Source organism: Lutra lutra, chromosome 6, assembly GCF_902655055.1.
Source record: "Lutra lutra chromosome 6, mLutLut1.2, whole genome shotgun sequence".
Lineage (NCBI taxonomy): Eukaryota > Metazoa > Chordata > Mammalia > Carnivora > Mustelidae > Lutra > Lutra lutra.
This window is the reverse complement of record NC_062283.1, coordinates 59,259,494-59,282,427: the sequence shown is the minus strand read 5'-3', so window position 1 is coordinate 59,282,427 and position 22,934 is coordinate 59,259,494. Positions and strand designations below refer to the sequence as shown.

Sequence of the window (22,934 nt, the reverse complement as noted above, 5' to 3'; positions counted from 1 at the left end):
CTTGTTGATTATAATACTACCAAATATAGTATTTATCCTCACTAACGAATACCTAGCATTTAAGTTGGTTTTGCTTAGCTTCCACATTTTTCTCTTCTGAATGATTTTTTCTCATTGAAAAATAGTTATTTTTAGTTATATACAATTGTTTTTATATGTATAAGGGAATTAACATACCTATCTAAATAGAGATAACCTATCTTAAATGTGCTTTTAGTAAGGAATAAAGAGTCTATCAAATGCTCCATGTCCCAGTTCATTATAAGCTGCTAATGGTAAGACCATGTCTTATTTTTATATAAATCTTTACTCTCATTAGTAGCATTTCTTTGCTGTTAGGTACTCAACAAAAATTAATTACAATTATATATAACAAGTCAATTTTGTCTTCATTATTTCGAGAATCTATCATAGACCAGTCTGAAATTTATTTCACTTTGCTAAGGAAAAAAAGGAAATAATTCAGGGAGATTTTAAATGTAAAAAAAAAAAAAAGCTGTTCTGTCTTCACCTTTTTAAGCACAACCATTTATTTACATCTGAATTAGTTTATATGTTCCTCTTGTTAATGAAAACAGATTCCTTCAGAACCTCCCCTGGGGGTAAAAATGTGTATTTTATTTTAATACATGATGCTTAAAAAATTGAGGGGAGGTAATTAATTCTCTTCCCTGCAGTTAAACCAGAACGCTTTAAAAATGATTACCAAACAAATATATATTATTATTAAATGCCTGGTAATGTGGAGGACAGATCGAACATGAATTCTAATTAATCCATCTAATTCTATCTGTCTAAATTCTACTTAATTCGGGTTCTACTTATGACAAAGTAGCATAAGTATTAGCAAGTCCTTCCATTTCTCTTGATTTCCATTTCTTTGATGAAATGACTGAACTCTAGAATCCTCTAGAATCTTAACTTGCATATCCTTGAAGGTGGGCATTATATTGATGTCATGGGGAAAGAAAAGAGGATTTAAAAAAAATCTGTGGGGATTTGCTTTTTCCTGGATTTGATTAACTTCTCATATTTGAAACTCAGTTAAGGTTTATGCAGGCCTTCAAGTATAATACAAACTTTTTTTTTTTTTTAAAGATTTTATTTATTTGACAGACAGAGATCACAAGTAGGCAGAGAGAGAGAGGAAGGGAAGCAGGCTCCCCGCTGAGCAGAGAGCCCGATATGGGGCTCGATCCCAGGACCCTGGGATCATGACCTGAGCCGAAGGCAGCGGCTTTAACCCACTGAGCCACCCAGGCGCCCCTAATACAAACTTTTTAATATGGGTGGCCTGTCTCACAAGAAAGTCCTCATGGAGTAGCAGCGTCCTCTTGGTTCAGACAACTCTGGACATGTGACTAAGTTCTTACCTTCAACAACTCCTCATATACAATAAAAACGAAAATTTTTAATACCACACCCAGGACCTTCTCATTCTGACTCCAAGCCATGTTCCTACTCTTTGCATTTCACTACATACCTGCACTCAACCTCCTTGCAAATGCAGTGCTCCACTTTTTTCTCTGGGGATGCTCTTCACTTGGCTGCTTCTCCTGCAGTGTTCCTGTGGTACTCCCCACCTAACTCTGCTCCCATCAATACCCGCCCCCCATTCATGCTCATTTTTGGGTTAAAGCCTACCTTAGTATCTAGAATGATCTCAGAAGACTTCCACATTTTCAACCCCTCTGTGCTCCTACTGCTTTCCCTACTGAGGATATGTGTCTGTATATATGGATTTATGCCTGCTTCTCCTATACAGAATGAATTGCTTGCAAGCAAGGACCTTGTCATACATCTGTTTCCCTTAAAACTTCAAACAGAAGCCACTCAGGAGGTATTTGTTGCATTCAGAGATTTTTTTTAGGGGGTGGAGAGAGAAAAACATTTCTGCACACATGATAAAGTCCTATGTTGTTTTTCTCCTACCTTCAGAATAATTATGCTGGGTTAGTAACGTGTGATTTCATGAGCTTCTTACCGTAATAACTGCTTAACTGCATTTTCAAAAGATCATGTGTGTTTAACATATGTAATTGTTATAATGTTAGGAAGTATACCACAGTTTAATAGCTATTCCACAAAAAAATTGAGAATGTAATAGGTTAATACAAAATATCTGGTTAATAATTAATAATGTGACCAGTTTATATTATTCTTCCTTTTACAGTGTGTATGAAAGTTACATCACTATTTTGGCCTTCATTGGTAGCATACAAATGCACATTTACCCACTCAATTGTTTTATTATTTCTGAATTGTGAAGAGTACGTGATTATTTTTCTCTCCCCGTACTTTACCCCCAACAGGCTGCTGTGATTGTCAACAGCAGCAAGAGCCACTTTGAAGGTTTGATAAAAGCAGATGAAGATGCTTAAAGATGTCTGTTTGCTGAAAATATCTGGTAACAGGAATATATGTGAGTAAATATAGTGCATTATCCTGATTTTTAAAATAAATCTTTAAGAATGCCTGATTGGTTGTGAAAGGTTTTGTTTTGTCCTGGTATGGTTTCATCCTGATGTATTTTTAAGTGAAAATGGTCATAACCACTGTAGAGATAATTTTTAAGCCTTAATCTTTACTTTTCACAATTGAAATAGAAACTGACTTAATTTAGATATCAGATTTTAAACCTTTACATTAGCAAAAAAAGAATCCTTATGCCTTGTCAATATAAATTCATTAATTTATAATAACTCCATCTCTGCATTTAATCCAGTTCTATTAATCTAGTTCTGCTGTGACTAAAAAAGATATTGACAACTGGTAATTACGGTGATGGGCATCTCCCTGACTGAGCATAGAGGAGGAAGATAACACCGGAATTCCTTGAAACACTGAAGAATCATTCTTTTTGAATACCAAATTCTACTTTGATTTCCATAATACTATTCCCTCCTCTTGCTATTTTTCAGTCTCTGTTGGCCATTTCTTTGCTGCATTGTACTTAAATTTTGGTTCTTTGAGGTTCTGTTCTTGGCCCTTTTGTCCCTTTTCACTCTCTTTCTCTAGGAAGGGTCCCGCAGTTCTGTGACTTCAGCTACTACACTTAAACACTGGTAATTCCCAAACATTCACCATTGCTCAGTAAATGGTAGATGTTGCCATTATCTGTGTTTTTGGCCCTTACACAGTTCTCAGGCTTTAGGCATGTTTTCTCAATTGTCAACTATATACCTCCTCCAGGATGGCCATAGTCCTTGTGAGCTGACATTTCCCAATATTACAAAAAATATTGCACAAATTTTGTACAAATATCATACAAGCTTCTATATCAATATTGTACAAAAATATTTGTACAAAAAATATTGTACAAATCCTTCCTCCCTGCCCTTTAAAATCTGGTCCTGCTCCGGGATTCTCTGTTGCACTACAAACTCACTAATGCAGCCAAGAAACCTCAGGACAGCCTTGACTTCTCATTCGTTTTTTTGTTTGTTTTTTTACTTATCGTCCAAAATGCTTAAACCCATTTATAAAAAAAGACAACTACAGACCAATGTCTCTTAGGAACACAGATGCAAAAAAATTCATGAGTACTACTTTATACCCATTTGGATGGCTATTAACAACAACAACAACAACAACAGAAAATAACAAGCATTGGTGAGAATATGGAGAAATTGGAACCCTTGGGCATTGCTGGTAAGAATGTAAAATACTGCAGCTACTATATAAAACAGTATAGGGTTTTTAAATGTAACATTATCATGTGACCCAGCTGTCCACTTTTAGGTAAACAGGCTAGGAACTGAAAGCAAGGACTTAGACAGATAGTTGTATACCAATGTCATTTTTCAGCATTTTTCACGTAACCAAAAGGTAGAAATCCAAATGCCCATAGATAGACCAAAGTATGAACAGATAAACAAAATGTGGTGTATGCATATGTATATGTGTATATATATTTATATACATACACACACAGATAATAGAATATTATTCTGCCTTAAAAAGCATGGGAATTCTGAGACACGCTAGAACATGGATCAATCTTGAAAACAATATTCTGAGTGAAATAAGACACAAATAGACACATATTGTATGATCCTAGTATATGAGACAACTAGAATAACCAAATTAATAGAAACAAAAAGTAGAACACTTTCTATGGGCTGGAATAGGGGAGAATGAGAAGTCAGTGTCTTATAGGTACAAAGTTGGGGGTGATGGAAAGGTTCTAGAGATGGTTGGTGGTAGCAGGAGCTTAATCTTCACGTGCAGTAGTCTGATTTTTTAAGTTCCATGTCCAGCAGCAGAGCAATACAGAGCAAGTAAAGCTATCTCTCCCAGACACGGAAGAAGTGGGACATTGGAAATATCTGGGAAGATGGGAGGAACAGGCTCTCAGCCCATAATGGCTGAATGATATGCCCAGATTATCCAGGGCCCTGAGCCATGGAAGGAGGTTGAGGGACAAGTTTGATATAAAACAAGTCATTTACTCTGTCTACAATCCTGTGGTCTCTGTAAGTTTGGTTATATTGCTTGAGCTGATATAGAGGATTGAAATTTCCATTATTCCATGGGATGATCAAACAAGTCCAGATGATAATAAAACCATTTTATAATGAACAGCTTCCTTTTACCATAAATGACACAGTGCCAGATAATCTACTTATTCTCTTGTTAAACATTTATTGCATGTTGATTAAAAGTCCCATATTGTGCTAGACACTGAGAATATTAAAATAAATGAGAGGAGTTCTTGCCTTCAAGAAATTCATGTTCTGGTAGAAGGAGAAATAGTAAACCATTGCATGATATGATCAATGTATATTATAAACACTAAATGTAACAGAAGTTTGTAAAAGGCAGGGGATAATCAATTCCACCTGGGTGAATAGTAGGGGAAGAGGACTTAAGAGCTAGATCTTGCTAGATGGTTTTAAATCAAATGTTTGTTTTTCTTCTATCATGAGTATAAAGCATTAATTAAAGAAGATCTGGAAAATGAAACGAAACTGAATTTTCAAGGATGAGTTTATCAGGTTAAAAATCTAACTTTTTAAAGAAATGATTCTTTTATTTATTCAGTCAGTAAGTATTTATTGCCTCAGTCCCATGATAGGTTCCAGGAATGCTCAAAGACAACTGCCATTAAAAAGTAAGCACAGGGGGCACCTGGGTGGCTCAGTGGGTTAAGCCGCTGCCTTCGGCTCAGGTCATGATCTCAGGGTCCTGGAATCGAGTTCCGCATCGGGCTCTCTGCTCGGCAGGGAGCCTGCTTCCCTCTCTCTCTCTCTCTCTCTCTCTGCCTGCCTCTCTGTCTACTTGTGATCTCTCTCTGTCAAATAAATAAATAAAATAAAATAAAATAAAATAAAAAAGTAAGCACAGGGGGCACCTGGGTGGCTCAGTGGGTTAAAGCCTCTGCCTTCGGCTCGGGTCATGGTCCCAGGGTCCTGGGATCGAGCCCGGCATCAGGCTCTCTGCTCAGTGGGGAACCTGCTTCCTCCTCTCTCTCTGCCTGCCTCTCTGCCTACTTGTGATCTCTGTCTGTCAAATAAATACATAAAATCTTAGAAAAAAATAAAAAATAAATAAAAACCCAGGCTTCTTCATATTAAAAAAAAAAAAAAAAAAAAAAGTAAGCACAGGAGAGGCTCCTGGCTGGCTCAGTCTGGTAGAGCATGTGCCTTTTTATTTTTTTAAAATTTATTTATTTATTTGACTGAGAGAGAGAGAGAACACAAACGGGAGTGGGAGAGGGAGAAGCAGCCTTCCTGCTGAGCAGGGAGTCCCATGCGGGGCTCGATCCCAGGACATTGGGATCATGACCTGAGCCAAAGGCAGATGCCTAACAACTGAGCACCCAGGCGCCCAGAGCATGTGCCTCTTGATCTTAAAGCCCTGAGTTCAAGCCTCATGATATATAGAGCTTGTAATCAATCAACAAACAATCAATCAACCCATCCTTTAACAAAGATAAAAGTAAGCACAGGAGGCTTTGGACGTAAGGTTACATCTACCCTGAATAGATAGAAAGTGCTGCGATTTACACTGGTAAACCAGGATTATATAAAACACTGTCTTGATTTTATCTACATTGTATTTGATATTTCAGAATGTGAAGGAGTGACACGAGACACTCCCACAAATGTGTCGGACTTTGCAAATGAACAGAAATCTACTATAGACAGATTTCTGGGAGCTCCTCACAGTTTGCCTGCAGGTTCCCCTTCCCCTCCCTCCCCCTGGAGGATTACCCTGGTTAAGATTTAGGTGGGGGAAGAGAACAAGAGTCCAGCCAACAGATCCTCTGCCATGGCGGCCAAGAGTACCAAGTCAGGTTTCTTCCCGTTCCTCTAGACCTCCTTTTGTAAGTCCGGTTATGCGCCAGCTCTGTGAGGAAAAGAACAAATGCGTACAAATTTGGGAAGCTAGAACTAGGCAAACAAAACAGCAGGGAAACTCAGACCAGTAACTGTGGAAAAGGGAGATCGAACAGTCTCCAAGTACACCCATACTTTATTGTAACGCTCGCAACAGCTCTATCAGTTCAAGTGCGGGAAGGGGTTCATGGACGAGGGTGAGCAGCTTGCTGGGCTCAGAACACGGAATGTGCACAAGCCACCATTCGCGCCGTTCCGCCTCAGCCCGGATGGGAGCGCGGGGCCCCTCAGGGTTCGGGCCCTAACGCCCAGGCGCGTGCCATGGGCGCCTCCAGGTTTCCTCCCGGTTCCTCCCCAGCCCAGCACGGCGCGGGGCACCAGGCCTGGCTCAGTCCTACGCCAGCGGCCCGCACAGCGAGCGGCTCAGGGGCGCATCCGGAGCCCCGCCCTTGGCCAGGCCTTCCCTCCGCCGCGGAAGGAGCCCTGAGCAGCAGGCTGGGTTCCGACGCTGCCCCGCGTGACCCGCGGAACTGCCCTCGAAGCCCCTCCCGCCCGGGCTCGCCTCCGCCTCCGCCCCCGCGGCCCGGGGTCCAGCTTCCTGCGCCGCGCCGGCCCGCCGACCCCCTCCCGCGCCCGGAATCCGGGAGCGCGCGCTGCAAATGCCTCCGCGGCGCGACGGTGGGCCGTTGGTCCCGCCGCCGGTCCTACCAGTCGGCGCGAGTCCGGGGGCCGCGGCGTCGGGCAGGTCGCCGAGGGGGCGACTCGCCGGGCGTCTTCCCCGGTCGCTCTGTGCCCGGAGCCCGGGTCTGCGGGGCCGTCCAGCCGAGGGTGCGGGCGCGGGGGCGCCGGCGGGCCTGACGCGCCGCCCTGACCGCTCGGGGGTCGACGGCCCCGAGGCGCCGCCGAGATGTGCTCCACGCCCGGGCTGCCCACGCCGGGGGCGTCGCTGGTTCTGCGGGTGTCGTTCGTGGACGTGCACCCTGAGGTGATCCCCGTGCAGCTCTGGGGGCTGGTGGGCCAGCGGCGGGAGGAGTACCAGCGGCTGAGCCGGGAGATTCAGGAAGCGGCGGCCACGCGCGGCCCGTGGGCGCTGGGCGGCGTCTCGGCCTCACCGGGCGAGCTGTGCCTGGTGCAGGTGGGGCTCCTGTGGCACCGCTGCCGCGTGGTCAGCCAGCAGGCGCAGGAGAGCCGCGTCTTCTTGCTCGACGAGGGCCGCACCATCACGGCGGGCGCGGGCTCCCTGGCGCCGGGGCGCAGCGAGTTCTTCCACCTGCCGTCGGAGGTGCTGGGCTGCGTGCTGGCCGGCCTAGTGCCGGCGGGCGGCGGCGGCGGGGGCGGCGGCGAGCCCCAGCACTGGCCGTCCAGTGCCGTGGACTTCCTCAGCAGCCTGCAGGGCAAGCAGGTGCACGGGCGGGTGCTGGACGTGCTGCTGCTCCATCGCGTGGTCCTTTTGGAGGTTCCCGGGCTGTTCCAGCAGATGCAGGAGCTCGGGCTGGCGCGGCAGGTGCCTGACAGCCTCTTCCGCTCTCTGCTCAAGCGCTACCTAACGGCGGCCACTGCCGGCCTGGGCTCCGCGGCCCCGGTCCTCCCGCGGGTCCCTCCGAAGCAGGAGCAGCCTGGCCTGGATTACTTCTACCCGCGGCTGCAGCTGGGCGTGACAGAGCCCGTGGTGGTGACCCAGGTATGTCACCCCCACCGCATCCACTGCCAGCTCCGGAGCCTCTCGCAGGAGATCCACCGCCTGTCCGAGAGCATGGCCCAGAGCTACCGGGGTTCCACAGGGACCGGGGATGAGAACTCTACCAGTGCCATCTGGGAAGAGAGGGAGGAGAGCCCAGACAAGCCTGGCTCTCCGTGCGCATCCTGTGGGTTGGACGGACATTGGTACAGAGCGCTCTTGCTTGAGACTTTTCGGCCCCAGCGCTGTGCCCAGGTGCTCCACGTGGACTATGGAAGGAAGGAGTTAGTGAGCTGCAGCAGCCTCCGCTACTTGCTGCCTGAGTATTTCCGAATGCCCGTGGTGACCTACCCTTGCGCTTTGTATGGACTCTGGGACGGTGGGCGAGGCTGGTCTCGGTCCCAGGTCGGTGACCTGAAGGCCCTGATACTGGGCCAGGCAGTGAACGCAAAGATTGAATTTTACTGTTCCTTTGAGCACGTTTATTATGTCACCCTGTATGGAGAAGATGGGATCAATCTGAATTGTGTGTTCGGAGTCCAGTCCTGTTGCTTGGCCGACGGGTTCCTTCAGAGCCAGGGAATGGAGGAGGAGGAGGAAGAGCAAGAAACAGCTTTTCAGTCTCAGTCTCCTGCTGAAGAAGTGGATGAGGAGATTTCACTCCCAGCCTTAAGATCGATCAGGTTAAAGATCAACGCCTTCTACGACGCCCAGGTGGAGTTTGTTACAACTCCTTCCGAGTTTTGGATTCGGCTGAGGAAACATAAAGGCACTTTCAGCAAGCTGATGAGAAGAATGTGCAGTTTCTATTCCTCCGCCAGTAAGCTAGATGGAGTAGTTTTGAAACCGGAACCCGATGACCTTTGCTGTGTCAAATGGAAAGAAAACGGCTATTACCGGGCCATAGTCACCCAATTAGACCACAAGAGTGTGGATGTGTTTCTAGTTGACCGTGGCAGTTCGGAAAATGTGGATTGGTATGACGTGAGGATGCTGCTTCCCCAGTTTCGGCGGCTGCCCATACTGGCTCTGAGGTGTACGCTAGCAGATATTTGGCCCTTAGGGGAAAGTTGGAGCCAGGAGGCCATTTCCTTTTTTAAGAAGACTGTGCTCCACAAAGAATTAGTTATCCATGTCCTTGATAAGCAGGATAATCAATATGTTATTGAGATTCTTGATGAATCAAGAACAGGGGAAGAAAACATTAGTAAGGTAATTGCTCAAGCTGGTTTTGCCAAGTATCAGGAATTTGAAACCAAGGAAAAGATTCCTGGAAATGCCTACTCTCCAGGGCATGTTTCAAGCCACTTTACCAGTGAGAATAACAAAATATCTCCTGCCAAAAAGGCAGAAGTAGAAGAGAAAGCCAAGAGGGACAATCAAACTGCATCTGTTTCAGAAATTTTGACCGAAACAACGGTCATTACAGATATTCCAGTTGGACTAGTTATGCCAGAAAAAGAGAAGAGAGTATCTGTTTATTCTTCTCTTATAAAGAATTTCTTGGAAATTAAGCCAGGCTCTTCTTGTAAAGGAGAGCTGAAAGTTGGAAGCACGGTAGAAGTCAAGGTGTCTTATGTTGAAAGCCCTGGGTACTTCTGGTGCCAGCTGACCAGGAACACCCAAGGGTTTAAAACTTTGATGTGTAATATCCAGGACTACTGCAAGACGACAGCTACTTCCTATGGGGGTACCACCCCCGCTTGTCTGGCAAAACGAACAGTAAATGGAAAATGGTCCAGAGCTGTGATTCGTGGGGTACAATCTGCAGAGCATGTCAAAGTCATGTTCGTAGATTACGGAGACAAAGAAATGGTATCTGTAAAGAATATTTACTCAATTAGTGAAGAGTTTCTCAAGGTTAAAGCCCAGGCTTTTCGGTGCAGTCTTTACAATTTAATTCAACCGACTGGTCAAAATCCTTTTGCTTGGGATGAAAAGGCAATACAGGCTTTTAGTGAATTTGTAGACAATGCCTGGGAAGAGAATCTCGAATTGAAATGCACGATATTTGCTTTGGCTTCAGTACAAGATGAAGAACTGTTTAATGTCGTGGATTTGCTCACACCTTTTCAGAGTGCCTGCCATTTTTTGGTAGAAAAGAGACTCGCAAGACCAGTTAAACTTCAGAAGCCTCTGGAGTCCTCTGTTCAGCTACATTCTTACTACTATTCGACACATGATATGAAAATTGGAAGTGAAGAATCCGTGTATATAACACATGTTGACGACCCTTGGACATTTTATTGCCAACTGGGAAGAAATGCGAGTATTTTAGAACAGTTGTCCTGTAATATTACACAATTAAGTAAAGTTTTATTGAATTTGCAAACAACTCCCTTGATTCCTGGAACCTTGTGTCTTGCCAAGTATACTGATGGAAATTGGTATCGAGGGATAATAATAGAAAAAGAACCAAATAAAGTCTTTTTTGTGGATTTTGGAAACATATGTATGGTAACAAACGATGATCTGCTTCCAATACCAACTGATGCATATGATGTCTTACTTTTGCCCATGCAAGCTGTGAAATGTTCATTATCTGACATTCCCGATCATATACCAGAAGAAATTACAGCATGGTTTCGGGAGACTGTTTTAGATAAGTCATTGCAGGCTTTGGTTGTAGCAAAAGATCCAGATGGAAGACTGATTATAGAACTCTATGATGACAGTATTCAAATTAATGCTAATATTAATGAGAAGTCAGGGCTACTTGGCTACAAAGGTGGGACCAGAAAAAAAGAAAGTGTAGCACTCCTTGCTACAACTGAAACTTTTGAAATAAAGAAGGAAAATATGAAATTGTCACCTATACAGTATGTAAGTAAATCCACAGAGAACAAATTATGTAGTATGGAGATCTTGGGAGAATCCTACAAATCTAAGATCAGCTCATCATGTAAGGAAACCAAGCTTTTACGAAGTTCAACAAAGGCAAACTTAGTCACTCAGTATCAGGATTCCGTAGGAAATCAAGATAATCAAGTGTGTCTGGTAACACCAGAAAAGAAAGAAGAAGGTTTTGCTGAGCCACCTTTGAAAGCGAAAAAACTAGAAGCTACTCCTTCAGAGAGAAACATAGAAGAGTCCTATAACAAAGATTTGCCTCTAAAATTTTCTGACTTCCCCCAGAAGATTATAATGCCTGGCTTTAAAACAGCTGTGTATGTTTCTCATATAAATAACCTTTTAGACTTTTATGTTCAACTAACAGAAGACGAAGCTGAAATCACTCTTCTTTCAGAGAGATTAAATGATGCTAGAACAAGGCCCAAATACTACTCAGGTCCACCTTTGCAGAGAGGAGATGTAATCTGTGCCATCTTTCCGGAAGACAATTTATGGTATCGAGCTGTGGTCAAGGAACAACAACCCAATGACCTTCTCTCTGTACAATTTATAGATTATGGCAACGTTTCTGTGGTTCATACTAACAAGGTAGGAAAGCTTGACCTTATGAATGCAGTGTTACCAGGATTGGGCATTCATTGCTCCTTGAGGGGACTTTGGGTCCCTGAGATTTTAAAATGTAAGGAAATGATGCATTACTTTTCCCAAAGGACGGATGAGGCTCAAATAAGATGTGAATTTGTTAAATTTCAAGACAGATGGGAAGTTATTCTTGCAGATGAACATGGGATCATAGCAGAAGATATGATTAGCAGATATGCTTTCAATGAAAAATCTCAAGTAAGACTTTCTGATCAAATAATTAAAAGTGCCTGTTCAAAGTCTGTCAACAAAACCGACACTGACACTTCACTGTTTCTCAACTGGTATAATCCAACGATGAGGATGATAAGAGCTTATGCCACCGTGATAGATGGACCTGAGTATTTTTGGTGTCAGTTTGCTGATACTGAGAAACTTCAGTATTTAGAAGTAGAAGTACAAACGGCTGGAGAACAGGTAACAGATTGGCGAAGTTGTGTCCCATGCCCTCATATTGGAGATCCTTGCATAGTGAGATATAGAGAAGATGGGCATTATTATCGGGCACTTATCACCAATATTTGTGAGGATTATCTTGTATCCGTCAGACTTGTAGACTTTGGAAACATTGAAGACTGTGTGGACCCTAAAGCACTCTGGAACATTCCTTCTGAACTTTTGGTGGTCCCCATGCAAGCCTTTCCATGTTGCCTTTCAGGATTTAACATTTCAGAAGGTGTGTGCCCTCAAGAGGGAAATGACTACTTTTACGAAATAATAACAGAAGATGTGTTGGAGATAACAATATTAGAAATCAAAAGGGATGTTTGTAATATCCCTTTGGCAGTTGTTGACTTGAAAAGCAAAGGTGAGAGTATTAATGAGAAAATGAAGAAATATTCTAAGGTTGGTATTAGTAGCAGTGATCTGCCCTATGAAAAAAAAGACCCAGAAACAAAGGGAGCCCTTGGGTCCCTCAGTCCTGAGGTTAGACTTAAGAAACCAAGTAGTAAAGCTGGACAAGAGAAAACCCCATATGTGGAACCATCCACAGATGAGCTCTCTGAAAAAGTTGAAAAAGGCTTGAAAATTCTCGAAACCAAACCAAGTAAATTCTATGACCCTGACACCGATAACATTTTTGAAGCTTTTGAAAACTCAGGCAAAGATAAAATTGGCCCCGAGTTACTGGAAGGTAAAATACAATGCCATCTGGTTGACAAGGCAAAGTTTGATGATAAATACCTCATGGCAGGATTTAACGTGTTACTACCCCAGGCGAGCGAAACAAAGGAGATGTTAGAAATGAACTCCCTTGAGGTGACCCTTTCCCCTGAGGATGAATCCAAAGAGTTCCTGGAACTGGAATCCATTGAGTTACAGCATTCTCTCGTTGGGGACGAAGACAAAGAAGAGCTAGGCCTGGTGCCTCCAATAGTGCCGCTATCCCAGGGCTGTGACCCAGAACCCACCCTGCAGCCATTTACGATGCAGCTTTCCCTCAGCTGTGACTCTGAGAAACAGCCAGAACTTGAATTACCCACAGCCCAGCTGTGTCTGGATGACAAAATAAACACTTTGTCGCTAAGAGTTGGTCAAATGGCCCAGGAACCCACATGTGTGGAAGACACAAGAGAGCCAAGTTGCGTGGAGTGTTTCCACGACCAGCATGGGCCACCATTGCACCTACACGCAAAGGATTGCCATCCCAACACGCAGATTGAAACCAATATATATAAAGAAGAGTTTACAGAGTATCACAACAGGGATGCCATTTCACCATTGACTTTGTTCTCTGAAGAAGAATCCAGAGCGGGAAGGAAGCACCATAATGCTTTACAAGACCATGTCTCAGGTAGGTGATTTCTCTTTATTTAACTTGGTGTCTTTCAAAAGTATTTATTTATCTTAAAGATAATGATAATTTTTTTGGTCTTATTTTTTTTTTAAATTAGTTTGGGGATAGGGGGAAGGTTAGAACCTGAAAAGAAAATCAGATCTGGATTTCATAAGGGCGTCTTAAATGGGGGGGGATGAAGTTGTGAAATCCATGTAGGAGCCCGCCGGATGAAATGCTGAATTGTTACTACTGTGTTTACAAGTAGATTGCCTAAAATCGGTGTCTCCAAAAAGCAATTATGTTTAAAATGTAAGCAAGTACGCTCCAAAATCAAGAGTTTATGTTTTTTTGTAGGTCTTAAAAAAACAGGGTGCATTTGTTAAGCACTATTGTGGGCATGAATTGATAGGGATCAAGTTTGCAGTTTTCAAATTTAACTGTTTTGCTTTATGCATATAGCTTGCCGTTGATTTAGAAACCCCTAAACAAACACTAGATTTAGGGAGCTTATATTAACCGGACAAGAGAACAGCCATGAGTAAATATTGGAGAATATTTTTTTTTCATTAACTTTTTCATGAATTACATTTACTGATATTTTCCTGGCTCCTTAATAAGATTTAAAAGTTACATGAAACGGCTAACTTTGAGGGTTTTTTAAATGGTCAATGTCAGACTTTGCATAAGTACATTTTTATATTGTTAAATTTGAACCATCATATAAAAGAGAGAAAACAGTGGTCTAGAGAGAATGGAAATTACCATAATCCCACCATTGATAAGGCTGCAGAGCACTTGCTTGCTGTCCTCTTTCACCGTGTCTGTGTGTGTCCGTTTATGTAGGGTTTTAAAAACTAAACCAAAATCACATTATCATAGTGTCGAATCCTGCCTTTTAATCCCTTAAATATGCTTTCAAAATATTTTAATTCTATGGTATGCCTCCATGGATATACTGTGATTTATTTAAGTATCACCGTAGATTTTTAGTCCTCATCGCCACATTTTAATAACAAGAAGTGATAGCTTTATGATAAGAATGTCTGCTAACTTGTAATATGCTTGCTGCTTCGCTAAAGAAGTGGTGGTTGTAACTGCTGACCTCACCACATGTAGCCACAATAACCAACTTTTGAGAGAGAGAGTTTCAAAGTCAGGAATCTGATTCACATCCTTTAAAACACCACATCACATCGTGGGGGTGTTTTTTTGGAGAGCGGTAAGGAATTCTATTGGGAAGGGGTACTGGAAGAATTTAAAGTGAAATCCAGGAAGAGAGACAGACTCAGACCATACATGATGCTGATTATATGGTAAGTGCAGATTAAGGAAATGCTCTAATAGTGTATCTAACTTGAAGGGATTAAGAGGTATGCATTGAGGCTTTATTCAATTTGGCAGCTCAACTGGAGAAAACCTACACTCTGAAAGGATTTACTGTTGGATCTGCATGTGTTGTGTGGTCAAGTCTAAGAAACACATGGTCTAAATGTGAGATTCTGGAAATCACTGAAGAAGGCACAAGGGTAAGTGAAGTGGAGGTCTTTATCTCCAAATATACTAGGTGACTGCTAAGGAAATGTTACTGAAATTTGCCAGACTAGAAAATGCAATTGAATAGACATTTACTGGATCATTCCCCCTGATAATTTGGTGCCCTCCAAAAGTCATTTCAAAGTTCAGATAGAAGCATCCTAGAAAGAAACCGTCTTAGGCTCTTTCTCCTCCCTTACTTCTGAAGTCCTATCAGTCACCAAATTCTACACTTTCCACTTCTTGTTGCTTAGTTTTAAACTTTTTTATGCGGAATGCCACTGCCTTGGCAAGCAAGTCCCTTGTTTTACAAGTAGATTACTCTATTATCCCTCAATCTGGTTTATTTCTAGTCTTCCTTCAGCTGATTCTCCGTACTGCCAGTGTGAAGTCTGTCACATGCAAATCTGAGTAGGGCATTCCTGTGTGTAACAGTTGCTGGGGCTTTCCAGGTCCTAGTGCTCCTCCTGTGATCTGAAGACCAACCGTATCAGAATCACTTGCTGTGTTTCTTCGATTGGAGACCCCTAGACCTTGCCCTGGCTGGCTGATTCAGGATTTCTAGGGGTAGGACCAGGAATGTACATTCTTATGCCATTAAAATTTGAGAACCACTGGTCTAGGGTAGAAAAGTCAAGCTCATTAACAAGGGTCTTATGAAAAACTGGAATCCTCTAGGGTTGAGTGTCCATATTCATCTCCAGTCTTATGTGTTTTTTTTAAGATTTTATTTTTATTTATTTATTTGTCAGACAGAAATCACAAGTATGCAGAGAGGCAGGCAGAGAGAGGAAGGGAAGCAGGCTCCCTGCGGAGCAGAGAGCCCGATGCGGGACTCGATTCCAGGACCCTGAGATCATGACCTGAGCTGAAGGCATGATTTTAACCCACTGAGCCACCCAGGTGCCCCTCCAGTCTTATGTTTGTGTTTTATTACCTTATATTAGATGGACATCAAATTGCTTGATTTCTCTTACGTATACTATTCCGCTTGGCTTCTTTGCTCTATTTAATAATCCAGTTCTGTTCACTTGTATTCTATCCTCCTTCCAAACTGGTTAATTTTCACTTGTTTTTGAAAGAGTTTCATTTTGCGATGCCTCTTCTGTGAAGCATTCACTAGCATTATTTTCTGAGTCTCTCCATCTTGGGGCACCCAAGGCAGGTAATCATCAGCCTTGGGCTCAGGTCATGATCTGAGGGTCCTGGGATCCAGTCCTGCATTGGGCTCTCTACTCAGAGGGGAGTCTGCTTCTCCCTCTCTCTCTGCCCCTCATTCCTGTTCATTCCATCTCTGGTGCTCTCTCAAACAAAAAAATAAATAAAATCTTAAAAATAAATAAATAAATCTCTCCATCTTTTCACCCCCCCCCCAAATACCTGGGCTTGATACCTGTATTATATTCCTATTCTTCCTGCTGCAGAAGTCTGTACTTCCTATATTGTATTGTAACGCTCTGCTTGTAGGTCTGTTTCTCCACAAAATTTTGAACTTCTTGAGATCTCATTTTTAACCATCTTTGATCTCTAGGCATAGATACACAATATGTTAATTGAATGGAAGTTCTGTAGAGTTGAAACGTAATATTGAAGTTTAATAAGATTATTTTCATTGCCTTTTGAGGTATTTCATTTGAAGAAGGATTGCTGTGGTCCATAGATCACAGTTTTTGGAAACTCCCAGTTTTTATTAATTTCTCTTTCTCTTGCAGGTTATGAACATTTCAACTGGTACGGAGGAGATAGTGAACCCTGAGAATGTCTGGAATGGCATACCCAAATTGGATAAGGGTCCATTTGAGGTATGGAATTATATAAATATTAATTCATGAGAACATTGTCCTTCATTTTGAAAGGTGACTTAAGCTATTTCCAAAGCCCTTGTGTTTGGGAATAATGGAGAAAAAAAGTACTAATATGGGGATACCAACAATGAAAAACAATAGTAACAAAATCAATGATTCTGAACTTTATGCCAGGTAACCCTTTGGGCAAACTAGTTATTACTGTTTTACTCTTTGGGGTTTTGAAGGGATTTTAAAAATGATGAAATAGATCCATTCAAGACAAAGAGGTTGATCAATTTTGTTTTCTTTCATGATTTCTTTTTCTGTTTATATGGAATGTAAATATATCATCTGTGTATTTTGAGCATAGTTGATTTAATTCTGCATATAGCTTTATACTCTATGTTCTTCATTTAAAATTATATGGTGGGTAGTTTCCATGCCATTATAATATCTGGGCATTTGAGTTTATTCTGTTTGGAGTTTATTGAAGTGCTTCATTTAAAATTGGCGTCTAATAGTTCCAGTACCTGATCATCTCAGGACTTGCCATTTAATGATTGGCTTGAAAAATGATGAACTTTTCCTGGTTCTTTGTATGTTGAGTAATTCTGGATTATGCCCAGAGTGTCTTGAATATTTTGTTGTAAAACTTTGGATCCTTTTAAAATCTTCTAGAAAATATTGAATTTTTTTTTAGCATGTGATCAACTGTTAGGTTCATACCACAATTCTGTCTCTCCTGAGTTTGTTGGTTCCAGTGTCAGTTTACTTTAAAAAAAAATTTTTTTTTAAAGATTTTATTTATTCATTTGTTGGGGGTGGGGAAGAACACAAGCAGAGGGAGAAGCAGTCTCCCTGATGAGCAGGGATTCCCAATGTGGGACTCAATCTCAGGACCCTGGGATCATGACCTGAGCAAAAGGCAGATGCTTAACTGACTGAGCCACCCAGGAATTCCTACCTTTTTTTTTTTTTTTAAGATTTTATTTATTTATTTTACAGAGAGCAAGCATGAGTTTGGGGGAGGGATAAAGGGAGAAGGAGAGCTAGACTCCCTGCTGAGCAGGGAGCCCAACACAGGGGCTTGATAGAGATCATGACCTGAGCCGAAGGCAGACACTTAACTGACTGAGTCACCCAGGCCCCCTCTTTCCAGAATTTTTAGCTGTAATGAGAGTGAGAGAGAGGCTGTAGTTGGTTCATTCTACCTTGGCTGCAACCAGAAGGCCATAGCTGCATAATATGATATGACATGAATGGTCAGTCACTTGTTAAATCATTTCTCCTAGTGGTGCACATCGAGGTCATTTGAAATGTTCCACTATGAAAAATCACTGGACATCTCTACCTTCTTATATTAATTCCATGTTTTTGTTTACTTGTCGAAAATAACAACTTGTTTCATTTATGTTACATCAGCAGTTACTAAAACTTTCTTTTACATTCTGATCTTTACCATTCATTAATTTTCAAGCATCCACGGCCACAGATAGATACATACAAAATTCTGTTTGGATAAACTACCCTATACCTGCCAAATAGAAGATAACCATTTAAGACAACTTAAAGCGTTCATAAAATAGTATAGATATATAGATATAACTCTGGCCTTACATGGTTATTAATGAGATTGGAATGATTCTTTCCTCAAATTCGAAGAAACTTACATATGTTTCTACAAATGAGCTGTGTTCCCTTAAAAAGTAGATATTGTGAGGTATTAAATTATGTATGACTTTTCTGGTGATATGTCAAGGCACTGTGATCTGGGAGTCTTTCTGATTACATTTTTTTTTTAAAGAAATTTTTCTCAGCTGAGTGATGTCATTTCACTGTAAGAATGTCTCATGAATTGATTTCTGTATAGGCCTCACATACACATACGGTGCTATTATTTGTTGAAAGGAATACAGGAGAAATATCCCTCTTCATTAAGTCTTTAATAAAGGGTCTGTGGCTTGCTCACCATGGATAATGTGTTCAAATAGTAGCTCTTTGAAAAAAACACCAGAGTTGTGAGTTTGGGAGCTAAAAATTAGAAAGTGATACTTTTCCCAGTGTGGGATGTTCCAGAGAAGTGAGTACTGGAAAGATAAAACATGTACTTGGATGATTCTTCACTGTAAAATCAGATTGTCATACTTTTAAAAGGATATGTTTTTCATTGTTTACATTTTTCTGATTTATCTATGGTCCCCTTTCTGATTTTAATCATTTTGTTTCTGTAACAAAAAGTTGATAGTACTCCAAAGGTTCTTTTTGTAGGGCTATATTCCAAACCGGGGGAAAAGATCTTTTACTTTGTGTCATCGGATGATACTACAGTCGAAAGTCACTTGTGTTTTTATTTTTATTTATTATTATTTTTTTAAAGATTTTACTTATTTATTTGACAGAGATCACAAGTAGGCAGAGAGGCAGGTGGGGGTAGAGGGAAGCAGGCTCCCTGCTGAGCAGAGAGTCCGATGAGGGGCTCAATCCCAAGACCCTGGGATCATGACCTGAGCCGAAGGCAGAGGCTTTAACCCACTGAGCCACCCAGGTGCCCCCTAACTTGTGTTTTAAAAGACAATAACTTTTATCACCTGCTTGCTAAGTCTGAAAGATACCATTATCCTGAATCCTCAAATAAAAATGGTCTATCAGTTTCCTTAGATGTCAGTAGTAGAAAAAAAACCACAGCTCTTTAGTTAAAAATATTAAATATGCTTCTGAGGATAAATAACCAAGAAGAGGATTTCATGAAATGTCATAAGAAAACTTTATTTGTTGATTGAATTCATCTTGAAAATTACATTGTGAATTTGATAAATTTATATTTTAAAGGACTTTTAAGAATTTTCTCAGTGTGTATTAGCTCATACATTTGAATGATCTTTGTATGTGAAAAGATGTCTTGGAATTTCTTTCTGGGTTTTTAGCTTAGCTCATAAGATTCGGTTTGTTGGAAGTTACTAGTTATTGCATGATCTTGTTCATAAGCAGCACACTGGTTCTTAGCATCGAGGTACACTGAGAAATCAGCTCTGGGAGGCTCTAGTATTATTTGAAACATTCATACTAAGGAAAGAGAACAAAGGGCTTATTTGGTTATCAGCTTGGCTAACATCATTCTAGCAAAATATAAAATATGCCGATTTTATAATTTTTTAGAGAAACTTTGATAATAGTAGAGTGTGAGAACCAAAATACTAAAAGAAAAAAAGAAAGACAAACAAGGACAATCTCCATGGGATTATTTCTCCATAGAATAGTTCTCACCATTTTGAGAGGACATTCAGTTTGTTGTGGGAGCACTATGTAAATAATTATCTTGTTTCTTTCTTTTTCAACTTGAAGGTTTTGGGTTTTTTTTTTTTTTTTCCCTCTTTCTCTCTCTCTCTCTTTTTCTTTTCTTCCAGAAAAGGGGTCTGGAGGTGATCTAGATTTAACAGTGGATCCACAGATGTGGCTAGTCCGCCGGTCAGGAGCTGCTATTCCACCAGTGGCATCTCACCAGGCCACCAGAGCATTCGAGCACATCGAGAGCATGTAGTTCCAAGAAGCTGCCATTTTTGAAACCTCTGATATGCATGGAAAACCAAATCGATCTCATTGTGACTAGGCAGTATACTTATAGTGGGGTTGCTGTGTATATGGATCTGGGATCTTCTCCCTTTAAATGTGTTATATTCTTAATCAGTTAGGAGAATTTATTTTGCTAAACAGTTGGCTAACGCATTACTCAGATTTCAAAAAAAAAAAAAAAAAAAAAACCCACCCCAAACCCTATTTTTGTTTCTTTTGAATATAGTGTTTAAATCAAAATAGAAAATTATAGGTTTATGACAAGTATATCCTCTGATGTTACTTTGGGGGATGGGTTTGTTAGCAGGAACTCCTCCCAATGTTTTGTTTTGTTTCTGAAGCTTTACCTTGTCTGTCTAGTCAAACATTTGACTAATACTCTGTTTGATTTTGGAAGTATTCTAATATGACCCAAGATTTGAATAAAGTTTCTCCTGAAAGGTGTGGTGGTTTCATTTTATTAAAAAGGAAATACGATTCTGGAACATCTGTGGTTGTGGATTATCTGTAGTAAGGGAATCACAGTTCTAGAAATGGGGGAAAGCAGTAATCGTCAATATTAGCTCTTACAGCTCAGTCCCTCAGTTGGTGCTTTAAATGCATGTCTCATTTAATTTTCAACTGCAAGGGGCATACCAATATTATCCATAGTTTACAGGTGAGAAAATTAACGCTTTTTAGAGAAGTTACGTTAACTTACCTAGGTCGAAGAGCTGGAGAGTCTCAGAAACCTGATCAAACCCAGACCCAACCAACTTCAAAGCCCACTCTGTTAAAACAGGGTTTGTATAGGTGGTGGTACAGATCCAGTTGTAGGACACTCTTAGCTGTATGCTGCTAACGAGATAGGTGACCTGCACAGGTTATACAAGGTCTTTGAGACTCTATCTTCCTCATCTGTCAAATGGGGATGATAAAACCTTTCTCAAAGTGCCTTTAAGACTGGAAATAGTATTCTTTTCTCTGCAAAACCAGTGTGTGCACTGGGTCATTATTATATTTTTAAATTTTAACTCACTAAGTCTTCTCCATGGTTATATTCTCCTTTAGCATCTGCATGGCCCACTGATAAAGGATTTTTTTAAAAATGCTACTTAATGAGACATCAGGACAATTGGAAGGGTTATCATTTCCAAAATGAGTAAGGAGGTTTGCTTTGTGCAGGTAGGGGAAAGAGGCACATCTGAAACATAATCAGACTCCCAAAGCCTCATGGGGGAGCAGTGAGAACTAAGGACATTGAAAGGTGGGTACAGTTTCAATAAGTAGAGAGGTGAGGGTTTTGCAGTAAACATAGTTGAGGTAGAAAGCCTACTGCTTGTCCCTGGGATAAGAGGAGACAAGTTGGGTTCACACCTACAGGTGATGCAGCTACAGATTAGTGGCAGAAAAGGTCTGAGAAGATACCTTAGGGCCAGATTATAGAAAGCCTTCAGTTTCATGCTAAGGAGTTTATTTAACACCTTAAAATTTTTTTTAAATCAGAATGGCTATAGGATAGAAGTCAGATTTCTCAAAATGAGCGTTTTTGCTCTGTAAAACACTTAAGATAGCCTGAAGTATCACATCAAAATACATGGTCACTTATTAACGGAGCAAAAGGGGTGGGGATGGAGTGGTTAACCAGGCTCTCTGTGAAACTGAGTATCCCTGTTCACACAGGCTTGAACACGTGTGGAGAATTCACAGGAACCAGACCACCACTAAGCCAAAATATACTTGACTCATGAGTGTCACACGCTTTTATATTCCTCGGGAAACAAAACCCATTTCCCTTGACTCCCAGATATATAAGCAAGTTTTGAGCTTTTTACCTCCATGTGCAGACCTACCTCGGGGATATATGGGTTCAGTTCCAAACCACTACAATGAAGTTAGTCAATGACTTTTGTTGGTCTCCCAGTACGTATGAAAGTTATGTTTACACTGCAGTGTAGTCTATTAAACGTGCAATTGCATTATCTAAACAAAGCGATATACATACTTGATTAAAAAAAATACCTACTTAATTGCTAAACAAAAATCCTAACCATCACCTAAACTTTCAGTGAGTCATATCTTTTTGCTGGTGGAGGGTCTCTCTTCTGTGTTGATGGCTGCTGACTGATCAAGGGGGACGGTTGCTGAAGGCTGGAGTGGCTGTGGCAATTTAAAAAAATACGACAACAGTGGGGGCACCTGGGTGGCTCAGTTGGTTAAGCGTCCTGGGATCCAGCCCACATTGGGCTCCCTGCTCAGCAGGAAGCCTGCTTCTCCCTCTCCTGCTCCCCCTGCTTGTGTTTCCTCTCTTACTGCCTCTCTCTGTCCAAATCTTTAAAAAAATAAAAATCAAAACAATAAAAAAAGACAAGTTTGCCCCTTCAATGGACTCCTCCTTCCATGAAGTTTCTCTTGCATGCCCTTTGACAGCATTTTATTCACTCCAAATTGGAGTCAGTCCTCTCATGCCCTGCTGCTGCTTTCTCTGTGAAGGGTAACTCCTATTGTAAATCCTTTGTGGTCATCCCAACAACCTTCACAGCATCTCCACCAGGGGCCGACTCCACCTCAAGAAACCACTTTCTTTGGTCATCCATAAGCAGCCATTCTCAGCCACTCACGTCTTATCAAGAGATTGCAGCAACTCAGTCCCCTCTTCAGGCCCCAATTTGAATTCAAGTTCTCTGTTTCCACCCCATCTGCTGTTACTTCCTCCACTCAACTCTCGAACCTTCAGTTTGTAAGAAATGCAATAAATTGCAAAGCCCACT

At 41.5% G+C, this 22,934-nt stretch overlaps 1 protein-coding gene across 2 annotated transcripts; it reads left to right on the top strand.

The window, feature by feature from the left end:
- Positions 1-7,169: 7,169 nt before the first annotated feature.
- TDRD6 (tudor domain containing 6) lies at positions 7,170-20,628 on the top strand. Of its 2 annotated transcripts, none has more exons than XM_047735050.1 (4): positions 7,170-13,309; positions 14,696-14,820; positions 16,540-16,629; positions 20,019-20,628. In XM_047735050.1, the coding sequence occupies exons 1-4, from the start codon at positions 7,249-7,251 to the stop codon at positions 20,040-20,042; spliced, it is 6,300 nt and encodes a 2,099-aa protein (XP_047591006.1). In that variant the 5' UTR covers positions 7,170-7,248; the 3' UTR covers positions 20,043-20,628. The 2 variants fall into 2 exon arrangements, with proteins under 2 accessions (XP_047591006.1, XP_047591005.1); XM_047735049.1 differs by having other exon boundaries at positions 19,957-20,628.
- The last annotated feature ends 2,306 nt before the right edge of the window (positions 20,629-22,934 follow it).

Bases quoted from the DNA above. Each gene is read 5' to 3' on its own strand.
- TDRD6 (XM_047735049.1), top strand. From the start codon at position 7,249: ATGTGCTCCACGCCCGGGCTGCCCACGCCGGGGGCGTCGCTGGTTCTG. The intron at 13,310-14,695 runs GTAGGTGATTTC...TCAATTTGGCAG, and splicing joins TTTACAAGACCATGTCTCAG to CTCAACTGGAGAAAACCTAC. The intron at 14,821-16,539 runs GTAAGTGAAGTG...TTTCTCTTGCAG, and splicing joins TCACTGAAGAAGGCACAAGG to GTTATGAACATTTCAACTGG.